Source organism: Coregonus lavaretus, assembly GCF_964263955.1.
Source record: "Coregonus lavaretus genome assembly, chromosome: 20".
In the NCBI taxonomy this organism is placed as follows: domain Eukaryota; kingdom Metazoa; phylum Chordata; class Actinopteri; order Salmoniformes; family Salmonidae; genus Coregonus; species Coregonus lavaretus.
This window is the reverse complement of record NC_140007.1, coordinates 27,621,298-27,644,640: the sequence shown is the minus strand read 5'-3', so window position 1 is coordinate 27,644,640 and position 23,343 is coordinate 27,621,298. Positions and strand designations below refer to the sequence as shown.

At 42.4% G+C, this 23,343-nt stretch overlaps 1 protein-coding gene across 2 annotated transcripts; it reads right to left on the bottom strand.

The window, feature by feature from the left end:
- Positions 1-2,779: 2,779 nt before the first annotated feature.
- Positions 2,780-19,309, bottom strand: LOC311148299 (E3 ubiquitin-protein ligase Itchy-like). 2 transcript variants are annotated; one of them, XM_084185215.1, is made up of 24 exons: positions 19,173-19,309; positions 14,134-14,225; positions 11,981-12,122; positions 11,336-11,460; positions 9,997-10,134; positions 9,799-9,844; positions 9,519-9,721; positions 9,109-9,322; positions 8,678-8,773; positions 8,307-8,481; positions 7,694-7,763; positions 7,526-7,610; positions 7,167-7,295; positions 6,433-6,505; positions 6,175-6,246; positions 6,010-6,098; positions 5,588-5,747; positions 5,324-5,457; positions 5,010-5,150; positions 4,794-4,914; positions 4,565-4,669; positions 4,339-4,435; positions 4,135-4,207; positions 2,780-4,042 (listed from the first exon to the last, which is right to left on the bottom strand). In XM_084185215.1, exons 2-24 carry the CDS (start codon positions 14,201-14,203, stop codon positions 3,943-3,945), a joined length of 2,658 nt encoding a protein of 885 aa, XP_084041341.1. In that variant the 5' UTR covers positions 14,204-14,225; positions 19,173-19,309; the 3' UTR covers positions 2,780-3,942. The 2 variants fall into 2 exon arrangements, with proteins under 2 accessions (XP_084041341.1, XP_084041340.1); XM_084185214.1 differs by having other exon boundaries at positions 8,298-8,481; positions 19,173-19,301.
- Between the last annotated feature and the right edge of the window lie 4,034 nt (positions 19,310-23,343).

The window sequence follows — 23,343 nt, the reverse complement described above, 5'->3', positions numbered from 1 at the left end:
ATTACTCCACAATACTAACCTAATTGACAGTGAAAAGAAGGAAGCCTGTACAGAATACACATTTTCCAAAACATGCATCCTGCTTGCAACTAGGCACTAAAGTAATACTGCAAAAAATGTGGCAAAGCAATTAACTTTTGGTCCTGAATATAAAGTGGTATGTTTGGGGCAAATCCAATACAACACATTACTGAGTACCACTCCCCATATTTTCAACCATAGTGGTGGCTGCATCATATTATGGGTATGCTTGTAATAGTTAAGGACTGGGGAGTTTTTCAGGATTAAAAATAAATTGAACTAAGCACAGGCAAAATCCTAGAGGAAAACCTTTCTAACAGACACTGGGAGGTTAATTCACCTTTCAGCAGGATAACAACCTAAAACACAAGGCCAAATATACACTTGAGCTGGTTACCAAGAAGACAGTGAATATTACCGAGTGGCCGAGTTACAATTTTGACTTAACACTGGCAAGACCTGGAAATGGTTGTATAGCAATGATCAATAACCAATTTGACAGAGCTTGAAGTGTTTTGAAAATAATAATGTGAAAATGTTACACAATCCATGTGTGGAAAGCTCTTAAGAGACTTACCCAGAAAGACTCGGCTGTAATCACTGCCAAAGGTGCTTCTACAAAGTATTGACTCAATGGTGTGAATACTTATGTAAATTAGATATTTCTGTATTTCATTTTCAATAAATTAGCAAAAATCTCTAAACATGTTTTCACTTTGTTATTATGGGGTATTGTATGTAGATATGTGAGAAAAACATTTAATTTTGAATAAAGGCTGTAACACAAAATGTGGAATAAGTCAAGGGGTATAAATATTTTCTGAAGGCACTGTACCTCATCCATGGCCAGACGTCAATTTTTTCACCTGCCGCATGAACAGTAAATCTATCGTGCAGATTCCTGACTTCCTTTGGAGGTACAGTGGGGGAAACAAGTATTTAGTCAGCCACCAATTGTGCAAGTTCTCCCACTTAAAAAGATGAGAGAGGCCTTTAATTTTCATCATAGGTACACGTCAACTATGACAGACAAAATAATATTTTTTTCTCTCCAGAAAATCACATTGTAGGATTTTTTAATGAATTTATTTGCAAATTATGGTGGAAAATAAGTATTTGGTCAATAACAAAAGTTTCTCAATACTTTGTTATATACCCTTTGTTGGCAATGACACAGGTCAAACGTTTTCTGTAAGTCTTCACAAGGTTTTCACACACTGTTGCTGGTGTTTTGGCCCATTCCTCCATGCAGATCTCCTCTAGAGCAGTGATGTTTTGGGGCTGTTGCTGGGCAACATGGACTTTCAACTCCCTCCAAAGATTTTCTATGGGGTTGAGATCTGGAGACTGGCTAGGCCACTCCAGGACCTTGAAATGCTTCTTACGAAGCCACTCCTTCGTTGCCCGGGCGGTGTGTTTGGGATCATTGTCATGCTGAAAGACCCAGCCACGTTTCATCTTCAATGCCCTTGCTGATGGAAGCAGGTTTTCACTCAAAATCTCACGATACATGGCCCCATTCATTCTTTCCTTTACACGGATCAGTCGTCCTGGTCCCTTTGCAGAAAAACAGCCCCAAAGCATGATGTTTCCACCCCCATGCTTCACAGTAGGTATGGTGTTCTTTGGATGCAACTCAGCATTCTTTGTCCTCCAAACACGACGAGTTGAGTTTTTACCAAAAAGTTATATTTTGGTTTCATCTGACCATATGACATTCTCCCAATCCTCTTCTGGATCATCCAAATGCACTCTAGCAAACTTCAGACGGGCCTGGACATGTACTGGCTCAAGCAGGGGGACACGTCTGGCACTGCAGGATTTGAGTCCCTGGCGGCGTAGTGTGTTACTGATGGTAGGCTTTGTTACTTTGGTCCCAGCTCTCTGCAGGTCATTCACTAGGTCCCCCCGTGTGGTTCTGGGATTTTTGCTCACCGTTCTTGTGATCATTTTGACCCCACAGGGTGAGATCTTGCGTGGAGCCCCAGATCGAGGGAGATTATCAGTGGTCTTGTATGTCTTCCATTTCCTAATAATTGCTCCCACAGTTGATTTCTTCAAACCAAGCTGCTTACCTATTGCAGATTCAGTCTTCCCAGCCTGGTGCAGGTCTACAATTTTGTTTCTGGTGTCCTTTGACAGCTCTTTGGTCTTGGCCATAGTGGAGTTTGGAGTGTGACTGTTTGAGGTTGTGGACAGGTGTCTTTTATACTGATAACAAAAGTTCAAACAGGTGCCATTAATACAGGTAACGAGTGGAGGACAGAGGAGCCTCTTAAAGAAGAAGTTACAGGTCTGTGAGAGCCAGAAATCTTGCTTGTTTGTAGGTGACCAAATACTTATTTTCCACCATAATTTGCAAATAAATTCATTAAAAATCCTACAATGTGATTTTCTGGATTTTTTTTTCTCAATTTGTCTGTCATAGTTGACGTGTACCTATGATGAAAATTACAGGCCTCTCTCATCTTTTTAAGTGGGAGAACTTGCACAATTGGTGGCTGACTAAATACTTTTTCCCCCCACTGTACCAATTCTATTTTGTGTATATAACATTCTATGAATGAAACTTAAGGAATGCACTCGATATGTATAATACATGCAAAATATGCTGCATTTAGCTAAAATGAAAATTAACTATTCAAAATGGATAACTATGATTTGACGCTGTATCACTAATTTAAATATGATTGTAACAAATAAAGATTGTTTTGATTTCTTCACTACCCCAGTAACACCAAAAAGGAAAAAACACTAATCCAATAGATTTAATTTATTCAGTTCTTTTTTTTACACAAATTCATAATGTACATATCAAACAGGGTAAAATCTTTCAAATGGCGTTTCACAATACACCCCTTATTACTAAATGCTATTTTTATTTTACTAAATGAAATTAATTTGTTATCAACACAATTTACAACATTATTTCATATACAGGGAGAGCAGTTTAAGTTGCATTAAGGATAAATCTGGAGACAAAAATAGGAGCTGACTTTTTATTTGCAACGCACCATAAATTATCATTATTTACACATTAACTTCCTGGGGATTTCTATTCAAAATCAACCCAAAAAACAAACAAAAAGATGTATTCCCACCGACGTTCCCATGCCTTTGCCACGGCCAGAAAAACATCTCCCATTAATATAAAATGGATAAACCAGTTTGTTAAAAATCTCCCAGACTTTTAAAAGCTACATATTTAGTCTTCACAGGCACAACCTTGCCACACAACGTGGTTAAATCTTATATCACCCAAGACATCAAGGCAATATTCTGGACACAAACATTTCAACTTCCTATTCCCCAGAATATTTAAAGATATTACATTTTACCATGTCACAACGCCCTATAAAACTAGGGTCATAGTAGAGCCACATCCATGTACTTGTACCATTATAAATATAGGGGCCAATATTGTCCCGTGCAATATTTTATTGATTCACAGATAAATGCTAAGGAGCCTTGAACAGAAGAACTGTTCTATTTTGAAGCATGTGCAGTGCACCTTCTGGATCTGGCCATTGTCTGATCAGAGGTCGTAATTTCATCTGAAATAAAATTATAAATTTTCCTCAAAGACAGTGTTGGGATAGTCAGAAATAGTGGTGGGTCAATCAAAAGGATGATGGGACCGATGCTGCTGATAACCCTGTCCCATATATGATATGATGTTATTGAGGGTGAGTTTCCAGCGTTAATGCGTGGGGGGGGCATTCTATGAGACGGGAGCAGTTTACTCTTGTGGATCAATACCCACCTCTAATAGGCTTCCAGTATTTTAGAGCAAGGTCTCTCCTTTCAACAGCACGCACACACAAACACGCTTACACACACACGCCAGTCTTCGAGAGGCTCCCTGGCTTAAACACTGACAAATGAAGACCACACTCATGTGTCTATCGATCTGTTGCTAGATCACTCCTGCCCAAAGCCCTCAGTCTCTTCAATCGCAAACATCAATTTCTCCTTCAGCTGCTCATAGCTTTTGTAAGGAGGGAGATCCAATCGATTGAAGCTAGAAAAGGGGGAAATAGAGGCAGGTTAGTTACCTGTTGAGTGAAGCCTTTCCTCTGTTTTAACCTTGACTCTCTTCCATACAGTACTCACCAGGTGTGACTTCTGGGCAGCCAGTTCTCCTTTCCCACCTTCTCAACGCAGAACTTCTGCGGGCCATTGCTCCCTACAAAACAAAATATGTAAGTCACTAACTACTTACAGGTAAAAATGGCACAATGTTATGTTTCATTATCTTTTACCTCTGTAGATTGTATGTCATCCACCCATGAGGGGAAGGAATAGCCTCAAACTTACCCAATAGGTCAGCAAAGCCTCCAACAGGAAGGCGACAGGTGCCTGTGACGAACTGGAGGAGCCTCATCCGCTTCTCGTTGTCCATCTCTTTGATGAGCTGTAAGGGAAGTCCAGGAGGGTACAGTATGTTCAGGCATGTTCTTTAGTGTGTGATATGAATGCATTGATACTGAGGAGATGTGGCATCTGACTGTAGCACTGGTGAGGAGAGCTGTGTAACACTGACCTGCCAGAACCAGAGGACCTGCTTGCTGCTGCGTGCGTAGTGTCTGTAGATGGTGTTCCTCTGCCAGTCTGTCAGGTCTATCTCCTGCATCCCACACAGCATCACCTGCAGGACGTGGACACGTCACAATTGGCTCAATGGAACACGCGTTGGAACAACAACTCATCTTTACATGAGTGAATATGGGGAACCTGGTGTAAATAATTAGGCCAAACTCTAAAACTCATACCTCCAGTTCTTTGGCATCAAAGTACTGCAGGTACTGCTGTGGGAGGACCTCGTTGAAGCCCTCAAAGAAGGCCTGGGTCTGCTCCTCCACACCTCTGGACAACCTCCACTCTGCTACAAGCCTGGGGGAGAAACACACAGACCATCAAGGCACCACACCATGAAAGTAGTGAACATGGGTCAGGAGGGGAGTAGGCAGCCATATGCTAAGACAGACCTAATATACTCCCCCTTGTTCTCCTCTGTGACCAGGACCTCGCCACCGTCCGGCTTGAGCTCATGAGTGGTGATTTCACCCAGAATCTCTTTGTCCACAGAGAAGTACATCTCCAGGCCACACTCCTCGATGTCATTCTCCCTGAAGTGCACAACAGATAAAGACACGTATCAGCGACTTAACATGGAAAACAACAACTCTGTGATTAAGAAAAATGGGGCCATTAAGTTAAGTGTGCCACCAAAATATTGAACACACATTAACATAATTTACAACCAAAGTTAATATCAGTACATTTTCCTCAGAAGACTCACTTAATCCAGATGAGAGAATTGTAGAATTCTGGGTCAATGGACTCTAGATCTTTCAGTGCCCATGGCTTGTTCAGCATACGCTTGTAGAACGGCAGTGAGAAGCCTGTGTCAATGAACTTCCCGTGGAAAAGAGCCTGGGAAAAGAGTTCAGGAGGCTAACATCTAAAAATGCACAACAACTGCATCAACAGATCTTTTCACTTGCAAACATATCACATTGCAGTAGAAAAAGTAGAACTTAACATAGTGACTAAAAATAGTTACCATGGCGATGAAGCGTCCAATGAACTTGAAGTATTTGAGGTGGTCAGGGTTGATGTATGAGGCAGGGTTGATCTGCAGGCAGTAGTTGTCCTTCCCAGCATACTCAAACAGGCAGTACATGGGGTTCAGCACCTCGTGAGACAGCAGGAAGAACCACTCCCTACAGAGGAAGAAATTGATATTTCATAACACTCATCACAATACAATACCTCTCTGCAAGCATCCAGCTAACACCATACTTTATAACTTGGTCAAATAACTGGTAGGCAACCACTTATCTAGGATATTTTACAAGGCAATTAAAATAGCTGAAACCTTGACCAGAGGATACAGAAGGTACCTTCATCACTACAATGACGTATTATTTATTGGGGTGCAATGACTGCACCAGAGCACTTGAAGAGAGTACATTAGAACTTTACCTTGCCACCCCACCATAATCGAGGCCTTCTTCGCCAGGGAATATGATCCATAGTCTCCTGCGGAGGTCCTGTGCATTGAAGCTCATTATCTACAACGGAGAGAGTCAAATTATTATGGACAACATGTCAGTGTCAACATGCTCATTTGGGAGGATGTTTACTAACTTGCTGGAACGAGTCCTCAAACAGGGTTTTGCGGGTGACAGTGATCTTTATGTGCTGAGGCATTGACAATTGCTGGACAAGAAGAGAGGAAATCATAAGTGATTTTGAAGCATATACATTTTTTCAAACATGCCAACAGAAATAGCGGGTCATCGTTTTCATTTCATTGGGTCACTGTATTGGAATTCATGTGGTTCTGTTGATCATAAAAACAATGTAAATGTTTAACCACTCAAACTCAGAAGGCATGACACCTACCTGGCACCAGAATCTGAAGTACTGGACTTTGGCTTTAAAGTCTCGGACGTAAGTAATCTGGGGCCCATTTTCACTGTTGTAGAGAGAGACAAGGATAAAGGCACACATTCAGTCACGCATCATGACCCAAACACTGAATCAGCCTTCTGTCAGATTACCTGGCTTTTACTATAGTTTATTAGAACTATACAAGAATGTCAAACCATAGACCCCAGACAGTCAGACAATGGTATGTGTTCACTACTCTCTGCAGACTAAACAAATGGCTAGATAATGACAATTATTTCAGCCAAAACATGCTACAGGTGAGCAGACAAACAACTAGAGGGGAAATATCAATAACCACACAGTCCTGTAAAAGAAACCAAACAGGTAATTCCTGTTAGTTGGGGAATAGAGCTAAGCAAAGTCCCTGCTGCACAGAGAGCAGTCATGTTGACAGTACACCATCCTCCCTCAGGTGTGGCTCATTAGAATACTAAAAGATGGACAGTATCTGTTCAGCCCATTTTAGTCATCCTTATTTGACGTTTTTGGTACAGAAAGAAAGCGTTGTTATTAGTAGCAACACTTCCATCACTAGTCCGTTTTAGGTCAATACTAGTCTCTGAAACAGAACAGTGTTTGTTAAATACAGCCTAGTTTTAGTCTAAAATATGGCCTCAAGAAAAATTGTTTAGTCAGAGTGGTAGCCCAATGCTTTGATATTAAGTGAATGTAATCTTGTGACATACAGTGAGGATTTTCCAGTGCGAGGGTCGATGTATGTAGTGGCTCTCCTGTTGTGGTCCACAAAGTATGGGATGCCGTCGACAGTGAACCTCATCTCCCAGCCCTCTGGAAGAGGCTTTTCATTCAGCAACCTGAGAGAGAGAGTGTAATCACAATACACTAGGACCAACAGTCGGACACAGATCTGAACAATGTCTGAATTAACACTTCAGTTCCAGCGCATTGGCATGTGGAGAGTACTAAACCCAGGGGCTGAGCTACTCTTGTCTTGTTCTAGGTGTGCCAGGATAGCTCTCACTTTGGGGTTAAAAGTAGATGTTAGGATAAATATCTGTACTAAGAGTACAGATGAACTTCTCACCCCTGAGTGCGAGGGTCCTCCCACTGTGTAGTCCGTGTGGTGTGTTGGACAAAGTACACTCTCCCGTTGCTGTCAGTTCTTTTCTCTGAGAACATAAATCAATTCATTAAAAATTCTAGAAAACATTCAATTAATGTGTGCGATGTGAGGTAACGAGTGAGATCTTACCCCATCCATGTGGCAGCGGGCCCAGGGGATCAAACTGCTTATTCTCAGTGGCTGGAACCTGGTCCTGGAGCTTCAGTGCACAAGAGAAGACAAACAGAATAATATATTAACAAAGTAAAAAAAGTCAACTGTCAACTGATAAAGATTGGTGAAATATCACCAACTGAAAAAGGACAGACTGTTTACAGCACAATATGTAAAGAATTAAGAGAAGCAGACAATCTTAAGAGAGAATCTGATAAGGCTGACACACAAACACTAATAGATCATCTGGACACTACACCAAGGCCCAATTAATTATATTTCATAGTTAAAATATTATCTTCCTATAACGGCTCTGTCTGGCTTGCCAGCTAGCTCAATTAGCTAAATAAAGCCAGGGGTGAGGTAGTGTCCCTCTTTAGTTTCTTTGTTCCTAATAAACTTCTTGTAAATTACCCAATCCATTTGATGGCATTATCATCTCACACAGTGCAAATAGCAGCTGGCCTCATTTATTTAAAATCTTCATCTGTTGAGTGTTTCACAACTGTTCAGTACCAAGCAGTACTGTTATTGAAGGAGTTGAGCACTTGATTTGACCAGTCATAGAGTTCCTACTTACCCCACTCACCCCAAATATGAAGCGCTGGTTGAACTGCTGCATGGCACCCTGTAGCTGGTTGCGTTGGTGCTGCCACTGTTCATAGTTCCGCACTGTCTCCATGGTGGGCCGTTGCCAGGTGGTAGTTCTGGTGATGTGGTCTACAAAGTAGACCCTGCCCATGGGGTCCACTCGCCGCTCCCACCTACACACAGAGCAAAGAGGAACAGGGGAGACGCATTTAGCATCCTCTAGTAAGAAAGACACTATTCTCCGCTTGTCTTGTGAACTGGAGTGTTAATATGGGTGTAGGAAAAATGAATTTTAATACTGTATGTAGAATGTATATTGTAGTTTGAGTGTCACTTGAGTATGAAGACAGGATATGTGAGGGGAGTTACCCAGAAGGTAGAGGCTCAGGCTGCTCCCACGCTGTCCTCTTTTCCACATGATCTACAAAATACAGCCTTCCGTTCTGATCCACCCTCTGCTCCCATCTTTACAGGAACATGCGATTTAAAGAAAATGTAAACATTTAAAACAGTCAGCCAGCTACAAAAGCAAAAAGCCAAGTCACGTCAGGTAGTGTAGAGTTGAAGTATAAAAGTGATGAGACTAAGTAACCCTAGAGCAATAATAACATGTAATTGCAGTTGGTAAGCAGTCACGGCAACAGATATATTTCAAACAACAGCTCTCTTGCTCACATTTTCAGTTTTTTAACAGATCATAAGTCAGATTATGAACCTGAGGGTGGAGTTGTATTGACACCACTAACTGACCGATTGAGTGTTTCTGCCAGACTGATCAACATGGATGGCTTGACCCTTACCCAGGAGGCAGTGGGCCTGCAGCAACAGTGGGGACTCTGGGGGGGCCTGGGGCAACACTGGCTGCTTGTCTGGCTGCTATTGCTTGGCTCTGGTCGTGTGTAGGGGGTGGGGCATTGGGGTCTGTGGCTGGTCCTGCAGGTGCAGGCATACGGACTGGGGTCTCTGAGCTGGGGCCATCGCTTCCTTCAGTTGGTATAGAACCATTAGAGGATGCTGCCATGAACCAGTGAATGAGAAAATAAGATTGAGTGTGTTTGAGAAAATGACACTAGATGGTTTTCGACCACATTAATTGACAAACGCTTAATTGTGGACATACAAAACGAAGCATAAAGCAAAATACCATGCCATAAAATCCCCAGGAGCATTAGTGTTGGTTTAAGATGGGTTAAGAGGTTGACCCACTCACCTGGAGAAGAGGTTGGTCTGCGCGGGGTGGGTGGTGGGGGTCGGGAGGGCCTAGGGGGCCGTAGAGGATTCCCCCTGGAGCCCCCTGCTGACAGAGCAGGAGACCCTTTGCAAGACCCTGTGCCGTTCACTGCGACCGCACGCTCATTTGGGGAAGCTCTGTGCTCCAAACCATCCACAGAAGGAGAGCCGTCTCTACTCCGCCTGCCACAAGATCACCTATTAACTCTGCCCATAAGCAAGACCATCATTACCACAGTAACCATGAATAATAAGCTTACCTCACATCATGATCCCCGTTGTGTTGCGATTCCCCATTTGATGTACCTGAGATCAGAAAGACAAACCCAGAGTTGTGAACTGAACATACTGAGGGGAAGCTGGAGATTATTTTCTGGGAAGGATGGGAAAACCATAACTCTCTCCCTACAAATCAATACAGATAACAGTGCGGATAACATTGCACAGAGCAGACTCACTTTGGCTGTTGGCCTTGGCAGCAGAGGCAAACATCTCGGGGTCGACTTGCATGCCGTCCAGACAGACAGACAGGTCCCCCACCACATCTGTCTGGTCTTTGTCTGCACTCAGATGCAGGGTCTGCACCACCTCAGAGACTGAAGGGAAAACATCATGGAACAAAAGCATTGGTTATTAGTGATGGGGGAAATAATCTATATAGTTACATATCGGGATATTATTTTTGACGATATATCGTGTTGACAATATTTTTGCACTAGTTGGCTGTATCTGCACCAAAACTCTAGTATTTTTCCTTCATAGCTTGTTCTACATCTTTTTAAAATAGGGAGTCAATTTGTTTTCAGCACTTTTATTTCCATGACTGATCAAAACTCGTTCTCATGCCTCTCGTCCCTCTGCAGCAGACATATGGTGAGCAATATGTTTAGAATATCAAATCGCAATAAAATCACAGTATCCAACCCAATACATATAGAATCGTGAGAATCCCAATACATATCATATCAGCACCTAAGTATCACGATAATATCGTATTGTGAGGTCTCTGGCAATTCCCAGCACTATTGGTTATGTAATAAAAAGCCTCCTTCCACTCAGCTCCTCGTCTGTCAAAAGCCTTTATCAGCACTTTGAATCATCCTTGTCTGCCACTTTGCACCAGGATGATAACCTTGAGTTTGGGACACGAGAGGGACAGTAAAGAACTGCTTGGACAGTATACCAGATAGGCTATGACCAATAATTATGTCTGTTGTCACCTTATCAAATATACCTTCAACAAACTAGTGGAAAAAAGTAATGGAGAGAATTCCCATAAGAGGAATGGGGCGGCAGGTAGCTTAGTGGTTAAGAGCGTTGTGCCAGTAACCGAAAGGTCGCTGGTTCTAATCCCCGAGGCCGACTAGGTGAAAAATCTGTCGATGTGCACTTAACCCTAATTGCTGCTGTATGTCGCTCTGGATAAGAGCGTCTGCTAAATGACTAAAATGTAAAATGTAAGGAGAGTCAAACAAATGTACAGCCATAAGAAACAGAGTAATTATCCTACTCCAAAACGAAGTTATCATTGTTTACTGCTTTGTCAAAATAGGAGACTGGTGTGATATTTTCAATCTGGTTTGCCTTAAATGCATTTAGAAAATTGTCAGGGGACTGAATGAACTCTTTAAAACGGGGAAGTAATCTCATCTGCCTCTGATCTGTGACATCACACAGTCAAAGCAGAGGGAGGTGTTTGTGGCTGTGTTATGTAAGTGTGAGAGCACAGACACAGTACAGGCCTTTATCACACAGCCAAGCAAGGTATGAATAACATGATACAAGGAAGGCACTCACTATTCATGTCGTTGGATTTGAGTGTTTCGCTGACCTCCAGAGTTGCCATGCCTAACAATACGTCCGACTTCAAGGTCTGGTGACTCCATACCCGGAAGATGAGCTTGCTAAAAGGAGTGACAATTCTATTGCAGCGGTAAAAGAAAAACAAACAATGAAGATGACATTGGTTAATTCACTGGGAATATAGCATACATTTTATGTGAGAGTTTATCAGACATGAAATAGTCAAAGATAATTATTTTCATATATCTAAAGAGAGAGAGACAAATAGAAGCAAGTGTCCATGCCCACTATAACAGCTGCCTACTTAAACCCTGAATGTTTGCAGGAAAAGACAGTTGTGTAAGCGCATCAGCTTACTACACCATAGTATAACTGCTCCGAATACTCCACACCAAGACATACTGAAATTGGAGAGGGACTCTAAATTAAGAAGGGACTGCAGAGTAAGACTCCAGAGCTATATAAAGAAGGGATTGATTGTGTGGATGTGTTGGCACTTGGCACTACTAAATCATGAGTGGATCCTCAGTCAACCCTGTACACTTGCCACTTTTAAGAGAATTTGTACTTGTTAAATTAAGATGCGGCTGTTCCTTGCTCTCAACACTGACTGTCAACAATAACACGATGACAACTTACACTGTGAGCGGCTGCTTCCATTTGGGACTGTGGGTGTTGTTGCATTTTTCTGTCTTTTTGGACTGGCCATCAACTGCAACTTCAACATATGGACTGGGGCCAAACCAGTTCTTCTTGTTCTCTCTCAGTTTTGCTGATAGCACTGAGGGGATGAAGAGTGTTGTCAATTAGGGCAGAGCTAGAAGGAAGACTGTCTGTTAGAAGTTAGTTTGAGAGCAGCTCAGTTCGTAGAGCATGGTGTTTGCAACGCCAGGGTAGTGGGTTCGATTTCACCACCCATACATAAAAATGTATGCACGCATGACTAAGTTGCTTTGGATAAAGCATCTGCCAAATGGCATACAGTGGCTTGCGAAAGTATTCACCCACCTTGGCATTTTTCCTATTTTGTTGCCTTACAACCTGGAATTTAAATGGATTTTGGGGGGGGTTTGTATCATTTGATTTACACAACATATCTACCACTTTGAAGATGCAAAATATATTTTCTTGTGAAACAAACAAGAAATAAGACAAAAAAACAGAAAACTTGAGCGTGCATAACTATTCACCCCCCCAAAGTCAATACTTTGTAGAGCCACCTTTCGCAGCAATTACAGCTGCAAGTCTCTTGGGGTATGTCTCTATAAGCTTGGCACATCTAGCCACTGGGATTTTTGCCCATTCTTCAAGGCAAAACTGCTCCAGCTCCTTCAAGTTGGATGGGTTCCGCTGGTGTACAGCAATCTTTAAGTCATACCACAGATTCTCAATTGGATTGAGGTCTGGGCTTTGACTAGGCCATGCCAAGACATTTAAATGTTTCCCCTTAAACCACGAGTGTTGCTTTAGCAGTATGCTTAGGGTCATTGTCCTGCTGGAAGGTAAACCTCTGTCCCAGTCTCAAATCTCTGGAAGACTGAAACAGGTTTCCCCTCAAGAATTTCTCTGTATTTAGCGCCATCCATCATTCCTTCAATTCTGACCAGTTTCCCAGTCCCTGCCGATGAAAAACATCCCCACAGCATGATGCTGCCACCACGCTTCACTGTGGGGGTGGTGTTCTCGGGGTGATGAGAGGTGTTGGGTTTGCGCCAGACATAGCTTTTTCCTTGATGGCCAAAAAGCTCAATTTTAGTCTCATCTGACCAGACTACCTTCTTCCATATGTTTGGGGAGTCTCCCACATGCCTTTTGGCAAACACCAAACCTGTTTGCTTTTTTTTTTCTTAAAGCAATGGCTTTTTTCTGGCCACTCTTCCGTAAAGCCCAGCTCTGTGGATTGTACGGCTTAAAGTGGTCCTATGGACAGATACTCCAATCTCCGCTGTGGAGCTTTGCAGCTCCTTCAGGGTTGTCTTTGGTGTCTTTGTTGCCTCTCTGATTAATGCCCTCCTTGCCTGGTCCGTGAGTTTTGGTGGGCGGCCCTCTCTTGGTAGGTTTGTTGTGGTGCCATATTCTTTCAATTTTTTAATAATGGGTTTAATGGTGCTCCGTGGGATGTTCAAAGTTTCTGATATTTCTTTATAACCAAACCCTGATCTGTACTTCTCCACAACTTTGTCCCTGACCTGTTTGGAGAGCTCCTTGGTCTTCATGGTGCCGCTTACTTGGTGGTGCCCCTTGCTTAGTGGTGCTGCAGACTCTGGGGCCTTTCAGAACAGGTGTATATATATACTGAGATCATGTGACAGATCATGTGACACTTAGATTGCACACAGGTGGACTTTATTTAACTAATTATGTGACTTCTGAAGGTAATTGGTTGCACCAGATCTTATTTAGGAGCTTCATAGCAAAGGGGGTGAATACATACGCACGCACCACTTTTCCGTTATTTATATTTTATAATTTTTTGAAACTAGTTATTTTTTTCATTTCACTTCACCAATTTTGACTATTTTGTGTATGTCCATCACATGAAATCCAAATAAAAATCTATATAAATTACAGGTTGTAATGCAACAAAATAGGAAAAACGCCAAGGGGGATGAATACTTTTGCAAGGCACTGTATATTATAATATTATAGAGCACTTCGGGTCAATTCTGTTTTATGAGTGTGGACAAAATAAACATTGCCCACACCCTGAGAAACAGAGTTTCCTATGTTTGGTATGGACTAAGCCCTTCAACACCCAAAATAAATGACAAGGATCAGGATTAAGAACCTACCCATAACTTGCAGTTGTGCCTTCATGGGGTAGCCATTCCCAGGGCCTGGTTTAGCAACGCTGGAGGCCATGACATAGGGCTGGAATGGCTACCTGCAACAAACACCACACCGTACTCAGTCAACCACTCAATGGCCCAAAGCACATTCCATGCAATGCAAGTTACAGACTTTCTATCCTCTGTCTAGGCATGACATTTGGGTTCACTGGATTGTGAGAGATGCTTTACGATATTAGACAGTGACCTTACCTAAATGTAATGGAACAACATAAAATATCATGGTCAGCATTCTGTTAGTCACACTTTAACCACCCAGCAACTAATACATTGACCTATTTTGAATGGTAATGAAATGATATTGCTATTAGTTAAATGGGCAAGAAAGGTTATGCTGGTACCTACCATTCTCTGACTAGGCAAGTCTTCTCTATAAGTACGTGGAAGTGTGGGTGTGAAACTTACTGAGCTCAGATGTATAGTAGTAAGATTTCTAAGAGAGTCATTTGGGCAGTAACAGAGTGACACAGATTCTGATTTTCACTTTAAAATGCATGTCAAACAAAAACCAATGACTGCAAAGTTAAAGAAACCATACAACTCTATGCACAATAACTACTTTGAAGAACAGTGCAGATGCTAAGTTTGATAACTGAATGACGGTTTGTGTCATCATTCTGTTACCGAACTTGGCATCTGCACTGTTCTTAAAGTGAATGTGGTTTTGTTAAATTCTCAGTGGAAATTGTTTAGGTAGACCTTGTGCATAGTATGGTTTGTCTAACTTTGCAATCATTGGTTTGTTTGAAATTAATTTCAAAGTGAAAAATCTGAGTCTCAGTGTCAATGTTACCGTGGAATTGCCCATTTACAAATACTTGTTCTCTGGAAAAAGCCACGAGTGTGATGCAACCCAACAATTAACTTTCTAGGGAAAATCAAACTGGTGAAAGTAGCATCAGGAATCATAGCCTAGTTCTTTTGGAACATCTCATTCTAAAATCATGAGCATTAATATGGAGTTTGTGTCCCCTTTGCTGCTATAACAGCCTCCACTCTTCTGGGAAGGCTTTCCACTAGATGTTGGAACATTGCTGCGGGGACTTGCTTCCATTCAGCCACAAGAGCATTAGTGAGGTTTGGCACTGATGTTGGGGCGATTAGGCCTGGTTCCAATTCATCCCAAAGATGTTCGATGGGGTTGAGGTCAGGGCTCTGTGCAGGCCATTCAAGTTCTTCCACACCAATCTCAACAAACCATTTCTGTATGGACCTCGCTTTGTGCACGAGGGCATTGTCATGCTGAAACAGGAAAGGGCCTTCCCCAAACTGTTGCCACAATGTTGGAAGCACAGAATCGTCTAGAATGTCATTGTATGCTGTAGCGTTAAGATTTCCCTTACTGGAAGGGGCCTAGCCCAAACCATTAAAAACAGCCCCAGACCATTATTCCTCCTCCACCAAACCTTACAGTTGGTACTATGCATTTGGGCAGGTAGCGTTCTCCTGGCATCCGCCAAACCCAGATTTGTCAGTCGGACTGCCCGATGGTGAAGCGTGATTCATCACTCCAGAGAACGCGTTTCCACTGCTCCAGAATCCAATAGCGGCAAGCTTTACATCACTCCAGCCGACGCTTGGCATTGCGCATGGTGATCTTCGGCTTGTGTGCTGCTGCTCGGCCATGGAAACCCATTTCATAAAGCTCCTGACACAACAGTTATTGTGCTGATGTTGCTTCCATAGGCAGTTTGGAACTCAGTAGTGAGTGTTGCAACCGAGGACATACGATTTTTAAGTGCCATGCGCTTCAGCGGTCCCGTTCTGTGAGCTTGTGTGGCCTACCACTTCGCGGCTGAGCCGTTGTTGCACCTAGACATTTCCACTTCACAATAACAGCCCTTACAGTTGATCGGGCAGCTGTAGCAGGGCAGAAATTTGACAAACTGAAAGGTGGCATCCTATGACAGTGCCACGTTGAAAGTCACTGAGCTTTTCAGTAAGGCCATTCTACTGCCAATGTTTTTTCTATGGAGATTGCATGGCTGTGTGCTCGATTTTATACACCTGTCAGCAACGGGTGTGGCTGAAATAGCAGAATCCACTCATTTGAAGGGGTGCCCACATACTTTTGTATATATAGTGTATGTTCCTCGCCTATCTCCCCTGTGCAAATGAGAGAAAAAGCTCTGGATAAACTTTAACTTTGGCTGTACCCGGAGTTAATAACTAACCACTGCTGATCCTGGGCCTACAGTGAGTGACTGCGTTGTGAGCCAGCTAAATAACTCACTAGTCAGGAACTCATCAGCTAAGACCAGGATCAAAGATTCACCATCATCCAATGAATACCTGCCTCACCTAAATGTTAGATAACGCATAAACAAATAAAAAGTGGAAACACAGCCTAGGCTATTAGAGTTGATTATAGAGGTTGTTGTGAATTTTGGAATGCCTGTAGGCCTACACCATAGGATAGGCCTATTTGTAATGTTCCAACTTGGTCCTGCTTCAGGGCTAGAAGTAGGCTAGCTGATGGCAGTGATGTAGTCAAGTCACTAAACCGAGTCCAAGTCGAGTATCAAGTCCCTAGTGTTAGAGTCCGAGTCCAAGTCAGTCCTTTATACTTCACAAGTCCCTTGTTAGTGCTAAAAGCTTCGGTCCAATCATTTTTGTATCTAAATTCTGTTGCATTGTTGCACATTGTATGGCTAACTAGATAACATTTGCTGTTGTAGCTGATATATTGAATTATGCTAAATAGATTTTCTGACAAAGTCTTCTAAACTACCATGGCTAGTTGCAGGGGGAAAGTTGGAATTGAGAAAATAGTCCTTTATTAAATTAAATCATTTTTGCTCCATGAAATAATCCGACAATGTATATACCGCCATCTAATCTTGTTGGATTACTTCATGGAGCAAAATTGTATTTAATTTAATAACTGAAAATAAATAAATTCCAACTTTCCCCCTGAAACTAGCCATGGGAGTTTAGAAGACACCGGGGACATCCAAATCGAGAACGAATAAAGTATCGCCAAGGTTAGTCGAAAATATCCTGATTAAAGGCTAAATAGCAGCTTAAGCAATTGTACAGAACCTCAGACAAGCTTTAGCTCTGCCGCTGAGGTTTGTGTTTACAAGGCTAGGCTAGTAGGCTACTACTACATTTCCACATAAACTACTGTTTAGGTTAAGTTATGTCTATGGGTTTAGCTAACAAAACACTACCAAGTTAATAGTTAACATAGGAACTGACATATCAACTATACTGAACAAAAATATAAATGCAACATGTAAAGTGTTGGTCCCATGTTTCATGGGCTGAAATAAAAGATCCCAGAAATGTTCCATATGCAGAAAAGGCTTATTTCTCTAAAATTTTGTGCAGAAATTTCTTTGCATCCCTTTTAGTGAGCATTTGACCTTTGCCAAGATAATCCATCCACCTGACAGGTGTGGCATATCAAGAAGCTGATTAAACAGCATGATCATTACAAAGGTCCACAATAAAAGGCCACTAAAATGTGCAGTTGTCTCACACAACACAACGCCACAGATGTCTCAAGTTTTGAGGGCGTGTGCAATTGGCATGTTGACTGCAGGAATGTCCACCAGAGCTGTTGCCAGAGAATTTAATGTTAATTTCTCTACCATAAGCCGCCTCCAACGTCGTTGTAGGGAATTTGGCAGTGCGTACAACCAGCCTCACAACCGCAGACCACTTGTAACCACGCCAGCCCAGGACCTCCACATCCGGCTTCTTCACCTGTGGGATCGTCTGACACCAGCCAGCTGATGAAACTGAAGCGTATTTCAGTCTGTAATAAAGCCCTTTTGTGGGGAAAAACTCATTCTGATTGGCTGGGCTTGGCTCCCAAGTGGCTGCTCCCCTGCCCAGTCATGCAAAATCCATAGATTAGGGCCCAATTAATGTATTTCAATTGACTGATTTCCTTATATAAACTGTAACTCAGTAAAATCGTTGTAATTGTTGCGTTTATATTTTTGTTCAGTATAATACACACAGACATGTATAACTTTTTTAAAAAACATGGATTGTTTGAGTGCAACATTCAAGGAAGAGCTTTGTTTCTTTAAGAATACAAATTATAAATACCCTACAACTGCCTTACCCATCATAACCCACAATACATTGTGTTAATACTATTGTAATTATTCTGCACTATAGCCTATTTATTGCCTTACCTCCATAACTTGCTACATTTGCACACACTGTATATATATTTTCTGTTGTATTTTTGACTTTATGTTTTTTTACCCCATATGTAACTCTGTGTTGTTTTTATTGCACTGCTTTGCTTTATCTTGGCCAGGTCGCAGTTGTAAATGAGAACCTGTTCTCAACTGGTTTACCTGGTTAAATAAAGGTGAAATAAATAAAAAAAAAATAAAAAAAAGGTTAGCTACATTTACCCAGCCCCACCCCTCAGTTCAAAGAAAGTGGCACGATCAGGTTGTTGAAATGACAGTATGTTTTATGAACACGTGACTGGATAAAAGCAAGAGAACCCCAACGTCATTTTACTCAATAACAATATGACTGGAGAAAATAAACATAGTTAATTATTACTGCATTTTGTTTGCCATCGCTAGGATTTGATGTTAACCATCACCAGTCGCATATGACATTGGCAAAAGGATACGCTTAGATATCTCCGACATGTTTGACAACGAAGAAGGCTAACGCGTTTAGCCTAGTTAGCTAAGTCGCTAAATTAGCTCTGTAGTCTCAAAACGAGTGAAATTACAACCTTGAAATGTTACGTTCTACTCCGTGATGCAGAGATTGGATGCAATAAAGTGTTGTTGTTTACGTGTTAAATATCAGCTGGCAACTTATGAATATACAGTCTATGAATGGGCTACTGGCAACTGCTCGTGATAACACAAGAGCACAACAGGCTTTAAAAAAACAAGCTGGCTGGCAGGTTAGCTAGCCCGTGTCATGGCTGGCTAGCCCAGTGTGGAGGCAAAATATTGCGGTTGAGGACTTTCCACCTCGGATGTTTCGCTTACCCGAATCCAAGGGCAGAAGAAGTTCAAGACGTGACAGGCAACTTTCCCCAATATCCCGGTCTGTTTTGGTTCTTTTGCGGCTTCACTTCAAGAAATAAACTTCCACCATCTTCGTAATCGTCTCACTTGACCGAAACAAGGTGGTGCGCACGCATACTACTTCTGTGGGGTTAACCGGCGTTTGGCATCCAACTTTATGGTGCATTACCGCCACCTATTGTATTGGAGTGTGGGCCAGGGACAGGGAGGAACTACAACCTACCTGCCAGCCCCGTTTCTCTTAAAAATATAGAACATTTTTGAGACTGTATCTAACAATGTTCTACTCTCAGTATGCATTTTAAACTCAATTCCTGTATCCCCTTCTCCCTCGTATTTGATCTCAGTCTCTCTCTTTCCCCCATCATACTGCTCACACTGTATCAGCACATGTTCCACTGTCTGTTTCCTGGCAATAATCACACCTTCCTGTTGGATGGTTTCCTATCACATTTAATGACTTATTCAATAGGTGGTGTCCCACCTTTAGCCTTGTAAAGATGACCTCCTCACTTCTGTCTCTTCCTACCCTCCTCCCTGACTTTACTCTGTATATAAGCCTGCCCTTAGTCTCGCTGTTCCACTGCTCCTGCCATCTCTGCACTGTCCATATCATTCCCTTAGCCTCTGCCTTGCTCATTGGCACCTCCACATCCACATCCTCTGTCCTAAGGGCCTGTATAGCTAGCACATCTACTTCCTCATTCCCTTTCACCCCCACATGGGCTAGGACCCAAGCAAAATGTATCTGGACACCCATCTGTCTCACCCTTGCATGAATTTGGAGAACCTCATATAGCAGGTCTTGTCTGCTGTATGAGCTAAATGTTTGCAGACTCATCAACACAGCACATGAATCAGAGCATATAACTACTCTGTTTGGCTTGACTTCCTCCACCCACTGCAAGGACAGTACAGCCAACAGTTTTGCCATGCATACAGCCAGATGGTCTGTAATATGTGTCCTTACTGCCACCCCACTTTCCTTTAAAACAAAGGCTGACCCAGTCTGACCTGTCCATGGATCTTTTGATCCATCTGTATATATGGGCATAAAATCCTGATATATAGTATCCAGTCGTCTTTTAAATAACTCTGATGGATCAACACCTTCCCTGTTTTTCCGTACTCTCTAGAACACTTGTAAATCAACTACTGGATGTAGGAGTAGCCATGGTGGACTCACAGGGATAGGTACCATGGGGCTAAACTCCCTGCCATATAATCCCATCCACCTCGCCTGGTTATCACCCACCCATCCAAAGCTTTTATTCTGTCCACGTTTATGTTCCGAACATGCCTGTAGGACCCCTTTCGTCAGGTGAGACACCCCATGCCCCTGTTAGTTAACCCAATAGTTCATTGCCAGCTATGTAATGGCATCTCCCCATAAATCTGGAGAGGTCCAAAAGGCCCCACTACATATTCTGATACCTGGCTGCCAAACCATACACTATACTTCCATAATCTATTACAGATTGGATCAAAACAACATACAGTACATGGTCCTCCGTGAGGAACGCCCAGCCCCCCACTCTGTCCCTGTCAGACAGCGCATCACATTTATAACTTTTTTACATTTCCCCACCACTCTGTGTTCTGCCCAAGTCAGCTTAATATCAAAGTACACCAAGAAACATGAAGGACCTGTAATAATATCATGTCATAGTATTGTGTGGACCAGGGGAGTGTTAGTAGATAAGTGGTTTGCTGCCACGGAGTCTACATTCCGTTATATCAGAGTAGATTACTGATGTTGATCTTAGAATAATTGATGGACAGGATATAGTGACAGGGGTAAAGGGTAATAACATCAAGAGAAGGGAGTGCCCATGATGGGTACCAGATGTTCGTGGAGAGACTTGTAACAGAGTGTATATATAGAGAGAGTGGATCTTTGTTCTGGAGTTAGGAAGATGGCAGCGGCAGGGCCATGTCCTTCGTCTGATATAACTAACCATGGTACCATATTAAATATATTATATGAACTCCCCATCAAAAGTGTCTAAGTACATCCTTACATTCGTAATCACTTGATACCCTAGAAACTCATCATAACAGATTGGCGTCTAAATGAACAGGATGCAGTTCAAAAGTGTCTAAGTACATCCTTACATTCGTAATCACTTGATACCCTAGAAACTCATCATAACAGATTGGCGTCTAAATGAAGGATGCAGTTCACAGCCCAACTAACAGGTAAGCAGACTTTCATTTTTTTGATTATGTCAAGTTCTGCTTATCTGTGGTAAGGCTTACAGTGAGGGAAAAAAGTATTTGATCCCCTGCTGATTTTGTATGTTTGCCCACTGACAAAGAAATGATCAGGCTATAATTTTAATGGTAGGTTTATTTGAACAGTGAGATACAGAATAACAACAACAAAATCCAGAAAAACGCATGTAACATTTTTTATAAATTGATTTACATTTTAATGAGGGAAATAAGTATTTGACCCCCTCTCAAACAGAAAGATTTCTGGCTCCCAGGTGTCTTTTATACAGGTAACGAGCTGAGATTAGGAGCACACTCTTAAAGGGAGTGCTCCTAATCTCTGTTACCTGTATAAAAGACACCTGTCCACAGAAGCAATCAATCAATCAGATTCCAAACTCTCCACCATGGCCAAGACCAAAGAGCTCTCCAAGGATGTCAGGGACAAGATTGTTGACCTACACAAGGCTGGAATGGACTACAAGACCATCGCCAAGCAGCTTGGTGAGAAGGTGACAACAGTTGGTGCGATTATTCGCAAATGGAAGAAACACAAAATAACTGTCAATCTCCCTTGGCCTGGGGCTCCATGCAAGATCTCACCTCGTGGAGTTGCAATGATCATGAGAACGGTGAGGAATCAGCCCAGAACTACACGGGAGGATCTTGTCAATGATCTCAAGGCAGCTGGGACCATAGTCACCAAGAAAACAATTGGTAACACACTACGCCGTGAAGGACTGAAATCCTGCAGCGCCCGCAAGGTCCCCCTGCTCAAGAAAGCACATTTACAGGCCCGTCTGAAGTTTGCCAATGAACATCTGAATGATTCAGAGGAGAACTGGGTGAAAGTGTTGTGGTCAGATGAGACCAAAATGGAGCTCTTTGGCATCAACTCAACTCGCCGTGTTTGGAGGAGGAGGAATGCTGCCTATGACCCCAAGAACACCATCCCCACCGTCAAACATGGAGGTGGAAACATTATGCTTTGGGGGTGTTTTTCTGCTAAGGGGACAGGACAACTTCACCGCATCAAAGGGACGATGGACGGGGCCATGTACCGTCAAATCGTGGGTGAGAACCTCCTTCCCTCAGCCAGGGCATTGAAATGGGTCGTGGATGGGTATTCCAGCATGACAATGACCCAAAACACATGGCCAAGGCAACAAAGGAGTGGCTCAAGAAGAAGCACATTAAGGTCCTGGAGTGGCCTAGCCAGTCTCCAGACCTTAATCCCATAGAACATCTGTGGAGGGAGCTGAAGGTTCGAGTTGCCAAACGTCAGCCTCAAAACCTTAATGACTTGGAGAAGATCTGCAAAGAGGAGTGGGACAAAATCCCTCCTGAGATGTGTGCAAACCTGGTGGCCAACTACAAGAAACGTCTGACCTCTGTGATTGCCAACAAGGGTTTTGCCACCAAGTACTAAGTCATGTTTTGCAGAGGGGGTCAAATACTTATTTCCCTCATTAAAATGCAAATCAATTTATAACATTTTTTACATGCGTTTTTCTGGATTTTGTTGTTGTTATTCTGTCTCTCACTGTTCAAATAAACCTACCATTAAAATTATAAACTGATAATTTCTTTGTCAGTGGGCAAACGTACAAAATCAGCAGGGGATCAAATACTTTTTTCCCTCACTGTAAGTTCAATATAGGTTGGTAAACTACAGCAAGTGTTTGGTGTTACTTGGTTTGGTAGCCTACTTAGAAAGAACAGTTACCTACATCTGCTGTATTCTAATAATTGAGGATTGGTGGTTTCATTGTGTGGCTATGATGTTAGTTGATAACAGGGGAAATAGGATGTAGTTTACGGCGCATAGAGAAGCGAATGTCTTATATTCATGGGAAGTGAAGCAAGAGAACTCTGAGAATAATAGGAATATTAAACAAACACTAGGGATGATGTAGCT

Coding starts and splice junctions, on each gene's coding strand:
- LOC311148299 (XM_084185214.1), bottom strand. CDS start 14,203: ATGGCCTCCAGCGTTGCTAAACCAGGCCCTGGGAATGGCTACCCCATG. Junction 12,123..14,133: donor GGCACAACTGCAAGTTATGG/GTAGGTTCTTAA, acceptor TCATCCCCTCAG/TGCTATCAGCAAAACTGAGA. Junction 4,208..4,338: donor AGGCTTTGCTGACCTATTGG/GTAAGTTTGAGG, acceptor TTTGTTTTGTAG/GGAGCAATGGCCCGCAGAAG.